This window comes from Aphelocoma coerulescens, chromosome 4, assembly GCF_041296385.1.
Source record: "Aphelocoma coerulescens isolate FSJ_1873_10779 chromosome 4, UR_Acoe_1.0, whole genome shotgun sequence".
NCBI classification, from domain to species: Eukaryota; Metazoa; Chordata; class Aves; order Passeriformes; family Corvidae; genus Aphelocoma; species Aphelocoma coerulescens.
In genome coordinates this window covers 63,387,395-63,395,306 of record NC_091017.1, presented here as the reverse complement: position 1 = coordinate 63,395,306, position 7,912 = coordinate 63,387,395, and the positions used below count along the sequence as shown (strand labels likewise).

Genomic DNA, 7,912 nt, shown 5'->3' with positions numbered 1-7,912 from the left:
GAGTTTTGAGGCAAAGCAGGAGCAATAAAAAGCTATAAAGGCCTCTGGGCATGCCTTCCTGAATAATCTTTAGTTTTGGCTTCTTGCTGTTCTGTTGTGCCTTGCCACACATGCAGGTTCTGTCTCTGGCATCTCTTAGGAAGGCTGGACTGAAAAGATGGGGTTTCCCTCAAGTTCCCAGTCTGTGGATGCCTCTGCTGTGGATGTGTCTTCACTGGTGTGTGTTAATAGAAAATCCTTTGTCTAACTGAAGGCCCCCAGGGCTGGTGTGGGGCTGGAGTCCTGGGGGGAGAGGCTGAGGGAGCTGGACTTGCTTGCTGAGCCTCTGAGTATTGGGAGGATCCCCAGTTACCTGCAAGGAGTCCAGTAAAGAGATAGAATTGGGCTCTTTGTTGGATATGATGAGAGGCTAAAAAACCTACGGATATAAATTGAAACTCAGACCAGAACAGAGGGTGAAAAAGGCAGTGGAACAGGTTGCCTGTGCAGGTTCTGTCCTAGGAGTTTTCAAAGACAGGACTAGGTGTGAGTACTCACAGCTGACTGCCTTTGAGCAGGGTGTACAGTTATGGACCTTCCCGATGTCCTTTTATGCCTGATTTACCCTGTGATCTTTTCAGACCACAAACCTGAGCAGCAACTGGCACTGAATCTCCAGCACCTCTGGGCACATTGCCTGCCCAGCTCCCTGTAAAGGGAAGGGTTTTCTGTGTAATACAAAATTTGATGTGTTCTTGTAAAATTACTTTACCTTTCCAGGAGGGGTGGCTGCATAGTTGCAGCGTGGGATGATCGGATGTGTGCTGTCTCTCAAAGTTCACTATTACTGATAAGGTTTCAATGTATGCAGCTGACTTCCTGAGAAAGTCACATGGTAGTAAAAGAATACCATCCAAAGGTGGCAAGGAGCCAAGCCTGGAATTATCTTCCTTGCAGTGAAAAAAATCTTTACTTGGCATGCAATCCTCCTTCTAGCTAAAATAATGCTGTTTTTTTACTTTAATTCTATGTGTTGAAAGTACGTAACTTCCTGGCTGCCTAACTAAGGAATAACATTTTAATTCCTAAAATATTTATTTAAAAACAGCCTCTTTGTTGCTCTGGCCCCATTACTGTGTGTCCTTCCACTTTTTGCTGGCTAAACAGAACAGGGTGTCAAATATGAACCTCACTAGACCTAGACTTGATTGCCTGTTAAATAATGGTAAAATAGCAGTGCTCACTTGTCAAACTTAGAGATCCCATGTTTATTCCCACACTAGTTTTTGTTTATTAAAACCAATTTTGTGACTCTTGTTTGCTTGTGTATCAGTCTCTTCAGCCTACACATTGAAACACCTTCTCTTGAGAACAGGCCTTTGGTCAGCTGCTCTCCAGGGAAAGCAGGGGCTGGTGATCTTGGGTTATGCCTAAAAACTCCTGAGTCAGCAGCCAACTAAAACTCAATGTGACTCAAAGGAATAATAATAAATAATGATAGTTGCTAACAAAAAGCAGGAGCTGAGGGAGACATGTTCAAACCAGGGAGGTTCTGGTATTTACTGCATCTTTGAAAATAAGAAAATCCATGTGGCATCTCCTCCCATGGGCACACAAACACAATTCCATCTGCCTTGGCTCCAGTGCTTGTAAGACTCCTGTGTCCCACCTGACTCCTTACTGATCCTTGTGCTTTGGTGGGGCTCCACTGAAGTAAACTTCAGTGCCGCTCCCCTGGGAAATTTAATTCTCCTTTTGGCTTTCTTGTCCCACAGAATCCATGTGCATTAAACAGTTGAAAGACATAAACACCTTCTAAACAGCACTAAACATGATGAATGTTTATTCTTTTAATCACATTTTGCACTTTTAATCATGTCCAAAGCTTCAGTGACTCAATACCCTCTTGGGATCTTGTGACACCAGAATTCATAACAATCTCTTTATTTCAGTTACTGGATTGCACCTGCAAACCAACAAACCTCTGTAAAGAGGAATTGCATCCTCACTTTTTAAGGTGAATCTTTAAAACCTTTCTTTTATAAAATACAGTGACTTCCAAGGAAATTTCCTTCTGGAAAACTAGTTCTTGTCAAGTAAAGGACAGACAACTCATCATGAATTAAGAAACCTCTACTCTAGCTACTGAATGTATGACTCCAGAAAAGAGAAGTATATTATATGGTTTTATTCTAACACTTTTTTTATAGCTCTATTAATAATAAAGTTTTGATGAATAAAGTACATGAACCTTGCTAAGATCATTTAAGCATGGAATGTCTACAATGTAGTCAGCTACAACCATTTACTACTTCTTTGAGTAGAGATAAAATTTTGATTTTACATTGAATTTCCAAAGTACACAGAAAAAAATGAAATAGAAGAGCATTTACATCCATTTTAATTGGTGGCAGGCATAAATTCATAAAAACAAATGGGGAAGAAAGACCATTTAGCAGAAACCTCAAAAAGTGCAGATACAGATTTGTTGAATGACAATCTTTCACGAGATTCTCCAGCAGGCTTGGTCTTTCTTTTAGACATTAGGGTCATTAAACACTGTCACACAGAAGTTCTCAAGATAAGTGAAGATGAAAGCATACTGCAGAAACAAGCTGGTGCTTCCATACATTTCAATCCATTGGTGAAGGAGATCTCCTCAGATAATTTACCTTTGTACTGCTTTGCTTCGAGGTAGTCGGTCTCCACCTGTTACAGATTTGTTTGAATTATTACCATAAATCTTTACATGGTGACCTATGCCACAAATTACATAATATATTAACTTTCGTGCACAAAAATAAAATTGGGAAACAATAGTTGAATTTAAAGAACATAGAAAAATCACAATACTATTAAAGGGGAACATCCGATTCTGATATAAATTTGTACTGCAAGAATTTCATGATGGTCAGATGTGAAACTTCATATTTAGAAAAGAAAAAGTACATCAAACTGAATAATGCTAGTAGTATATAAAGCCAAATCACACAAGATCATTTCAAGATCAATGTAATAAATGCTTATTATTTAGCAGAAAAAAAAAACAGGAACAATGTACAAAATAATAGTGCAAGAACAGCTGCAATCTATTTGTTCTCATCAGTTTTGAGATTTTGGTTAAAAACTTTACAGCTGGCGAGAGATGCTGCTGAGAAACTCAGATTCCACTCAGTGGGCTGATTAAGGCACATCTTTATGGACTTCAAATGTTCATTTTCTGTGTTCATGTCTATTGAATTCTGCGGCTCCGAGACTTTCACTTGTAGCGTGCTGTGAGAAAAGAAGTGGGGGTAGGAGAGGGAAAAAAATAAGAAAAAGTTTAGTACACTTTCCTCTTGCCCTGGAAATAAGCTGGTAAGAGGCAAGATGAGGTGGTGGCAGATCTTGTATTCTGCTGGGTTTTGTTGTTGTTGTTGTTTTAGTGCATTATGTTCCAGAACCCCACTGTGCTGTGTTGTAAAGGAGATTGGGCTTGTCTGTGTGGGGATGGCTGAGGCGCTGTCCATTGGCAGTGCCCGTCCCTGGTCAGGCTCCTGCTCGTGCTATTCCTTTGCAGGAACAGCTGGCCTAGTTTAAATCATCTCCAGCTGACTAAAGGCACAGAGCAGGAACTGGGCAAGAGTTTCGGGCTTGTTTTTATTGCTGACAATATTAATTTAGTGCAGCCATGGAAGGACTCACACATAGAGAGTATTTTGTTTTAAATCTAGGGAAAAAAGTAATACAAGAAAGGAAAGAAACTCAGTCCTTTGTGGGGGTAACTAAGCAAACTAGGACAGATGTGTGGATTGAATCATCAAATGGTTTGGGTTGGAAGACACCTTTAAAGGTCATCTACTCCAATCCCCCTGCAATGAGCCAGGACATCTTCAACTAGATCAGGCTGCCCAGAGCCCTGTCCAGACTGATCCTGAATGTTTCCAGGGATGGGACATCCACCACCGCTCCAGACAACCTTTTTCAATGTTTCACCATCCTCATCATCAAAAATGTCTTCCTTAATATATAAAGCACTCAGAAGTGCTTTAAGATATAAAACACACTCAGAAGACAATTTCAATCCTCATTTCAAACCTCTTCATCCCCTTTTATTTTACTGTTTCCCTCCTGCAGTGATTTGTCCCCCTGGGTATGATACATTGTTTCTCGCCATCCTTTATAAAGCTTTTGAGAACTTCAAGAATGATACAAAGTTGAAAATATTTCTGAGATACTAAAAATAATATTCTAAGTAATGTAATTAAGGGTAGGAGGTAATCACCATGCTAAAAGTTATCTGAACAGTTTCCTATCAAAGGGGTATTTAAGCAGCAAAAAAGGCTTTTGCTGCATTTCAGGGAAACTGGTTCATCACAGAGCTCAGGTGCACATTTTGAAGGCTTGAATGTGCTGCAGTGTAGTGCTCACATGGGTGCGCAGAGTAGCCGAGGACAGTCAGTGTAGGACGGTACCCTAAAACACTGGCTTGTGTCACTCAGATATCAGTGACTGACTTTGATTAAGACATTTCCTGTCACAGCAAAAGGGAAAGAGCTTAGGCAACAGCTAAAATTACAATTCACTGTTGCTTTTCACAGATATCAGAAACAGTTTTAATTCTTTTACATTTTAATATAAGCTCCCCCGAAGGCTGTGTGCCTTTCTGGCATGGCAGTGAAACAGACATTTCTCATTTACTAACCCTAGTTCCCAGCCCTCCAGACTGGTGCACTGCTCCCATGCCCTGCATTTCCTTGTGTCATTATTCAGTCTCTATCTTTGGTTTCATTTTGCCTTGTACCCTTTTCCTCTGGTTGCTCTGATCTTTTCCTTCCTGCAGGAAACAGAGTGCAGGTGTAGGTGATGGACAGGACTTCAGTCAGCAAGGTTACTCTCTTGAGTTTACAACTTCTTCAGACTTGGGTCTTTGCCCTCAGAAAGTTAAAGGCTTTTCTTATGACCACAGGCTTAAGTGCATGTGGGAGATGGTGTTAAGGCTGACTTCTGCAGTAAGCAGCTTTCCTCACTCCTACTGATTTTGTGCTTTTCAGGCATGGCCAGGTAGCAAAACATAACTTCTAACAACTACCCAAAATCTAAATGAAGGATAGGGCAGGAATGTTTTGGTTTGGTTTTTTTTTAAGGGTTGGGGTGGTTTTTTGTTTTGGTTTTATTTTTTTTTTTTCTTTTTGGTGGTGTTTGCTATCTGAAAGGAACATATATGCCTTGGAAATCAAGAAATTGCAAACTATGAAGTAGTGTATACCTGCAAAGTGCTTTAAAACCCAGCATTTCTACTGTCTTTAAAGCAGTAGACAGATAAACCCTGCTAAACGCTGGGCAAGTGCCAGACAGCAAAAGCCAAAGGTTTGGGTTCCTCGTATGACCTGGCATGTTCCTTCTGTATATCAACTAGGAATTGGACCAAGCTGGTAAGGGCCCTTTTCCAAACAACACTGCTGGTGGTAACAGTGTATCCTAGGATTTGGTGCAATTGTGACCATCATTCCTTCCCACTTGCTTGGACTACAAAAGAAGATGCCGAGTGCTATTGTAGTACCAAACAGCACTTTCCCAGGACTCAGCTCTGTCAGGGACTGCCCTACTCTTCATCTTCTAGGTTTGTACAGGTTTCTGTACAAGGTGCAATAGGCTGGACTGAATTTGCAAAACAAGAACTGAAGTATGTGCTGATAATTGTCATGTGGTGATCTATTTACCTCTCAGAAAAGAACTCTAGGAAACGCAAGACTTTGCTTTTTAAATGAATGCATAAAAACAGGACTAGAAAAATGTTAATTTTTTTCCCCTAGTTCCTCGGTATGGGTAACATCAACACAAAAAGTTCATGTATTTTAGAAAATTTTACCTTGATAAAAATAAAGTGGAAAATAATATGGTTAGAGATCTGCATTAATATATTTGTTAACCAAGAAGAACCGAATCTTTCATCTTGCTTTTCAATCCTTTACCTGTAGTGATTTATTTTATCATTGTTGATTTAACAAGGTAAAAAAATGATGCATTTAAATATTTTTAAATTGGAGAATGTAATTAAAGGGATAAAATTAAACAGAAGCAGTTGAATTTCTCCAGTCAAATCCATCAATAGATTCTACTCTAAATTTTACTCCACTCTACTTGCACAAGCTCCACAGTGCATTAAACATTCCTAGCAAAAGAAGATGTTACACACAGCAAACCTCCTGTCAGGAATTCAGATTAGAGCCTGATGCTCCCAGAAGCCATGAAGCCTATTTCAGGAGAGCTTGGAACAGCGTCCCCAGTTTACAGCCCCTTGGAGCTCTCCATTACCAACACTCACAACCAGTAAGAAGATGGAGTTCCCTTTAATTTCCTAGACAACAGGCATATAGTGATCTTAAATAATGGTCTCTAAAAAGGTTAGAATTTCCAATTCTGAAGCCATGTGTTTGCCATTCCAGCAATTACCATTTGTTTTGTTTTTATTCACTTGGGACTGACTCAGTTAATCAGCTTCTGTGCATGTGATTTGTGGAAGTCAGCTACAGGTGCTTCTGTGACATGGAACATAAACTCCAGCCATGGCATATCCAATAGCTCTGTTTTCACTAGGGAATTTGAAGACAGGAAAACAGTGCTAAAATCCCAGTGAAAAAGATGAAAACCATATTCATTTTTTTCATAATTTGTATGACAAATTAGTGAGATTTCTTGAAAATTCAATATTTTTTCTTCATCTTTAATTACACTACCCTCTCCTAGCTCTTTTCTCTAAATAGTCTTCAAGTGCTGGTAACATATTTATTGCTTAATTGAAAAGATTTAATATTTCCCCATGTATAATAACTGATCCATATAATTCTTGTCTTGTCTTAAAAAGTAAAGAGAAAAAAAGGGATATGGAAATGTGACAATACTTTTTGATCTGAAACAAGAGCAATCTAAAAAATGCCTCGGGGAGGCAAGTTCAGCAGCCCTTCAGCAGGTGCTCTGCTGTGGCTCTGTGCAAGGGACCTGTTCAGTCTCAGAGAGTTCTGACTCCTCCGCAGAGCCACGTGAAGCACAGAGGGGTGGCAGGCGTGGCACTGAGGGCATGGGCACACCGCGCTGTGCACGGTGACAGGACACACTGCTGGGTCACTGCCAGCTGGGAATGCCCTCACGTGCTCTGGGCTTTCTTTGGAAGCTGCTGCACGCCAAACCAATGGGTCTGAAACAGTCAGTGAGGACTCCGGGATGGTTTTGTGTGTGTTGCAACCCCCGGTTCCCATATCGCAATTACTGAATCACCTCTGAATTTACCATCTTTCAAAAGCACTGGAGAAAGGATGAACTGCCTGTGTTTTTCTAACAAATCACCCCAGTGTGACTCTAACCAATCTTAGCAGCCAGATCAGAGTAACATCGACAGACTCTCAGGTCCCCTCTGCTCTCCCTTGCTAAGCAGAGAACCCTGTGTGTAGTTAAGTTTCCAGGCCTGCTGGGGCCTAAAAGGATCATCTTTCCCCACAAAAATTTCATTCTATCATTAAATAAATAGGAATAAATAGAAAGGTTTGAATTCAACCTTCTACTAAAGCAAGCAATGAGTGGCCTCCCCATGCTCCTAAGTGCTAAAAAACCCCCTGTTCTTTTCCACACTTCCTGTTAAAACTGCCCAAATACAACTGGTTTGTTTGTTTTGTTGTTTTTTTTTTTTTTTGAAATGTCACATTTCTCTCTTTAGTTTTACCCAAACCATCATTATACTAATAGGAATACTGATTTTTAATAGCAGGATGGAAGATCAACACCAGAAAACTTGAGGCTGCCAAGCACAAAAGGAAAATAATATTCTTTGAACTGCTTATTTTCCGTGCAGTATGGAGCCACATTCTTGTGGAAAAGCAGGAAATTTGACACCTGTTGTTGTTGTATGAAAATGATAAAGTTTCAAAGAATCTGGCTAGCTCAAGTACTATATATT

The 7,912-nt window shown here is 40.1% G+C and overlaps 1 protein-coding gene across 5 annotated transcripts in view; it reads right to left on the bottom strand.

The window, feature by feature from the left end:
- Positions 1–1,814: 1,814 nt before the first annotated feature.
- The window catches only part of LCORL (ligand dependent nuclear receptor corepressor like), an 83,178-nt gene continuing 77,080 nt past the window's right edge, over positions 1,815–7,912 (bottom strand). For 2 of the 5 annotated variants that reach the window (XM_069014356.1, XM_069014360.1), the window contains one exon: positions 3,160–3,252. In XM_069014356.1, coding sequence (XP_068870457.1) covers positions 3,239–3,252 — 14 coding nt within the window. In that variant the 3' untranslated portion in view covers positions 3,160–3,238. Of the gene's footprint in view, positions 3,253–7,912 lie in introns of all 5 variants that reach the window. The other 3 variants (XM_069014355.1, XM_069014358.1, XM_069014354.1) reach the window with 3 other exon arrangements.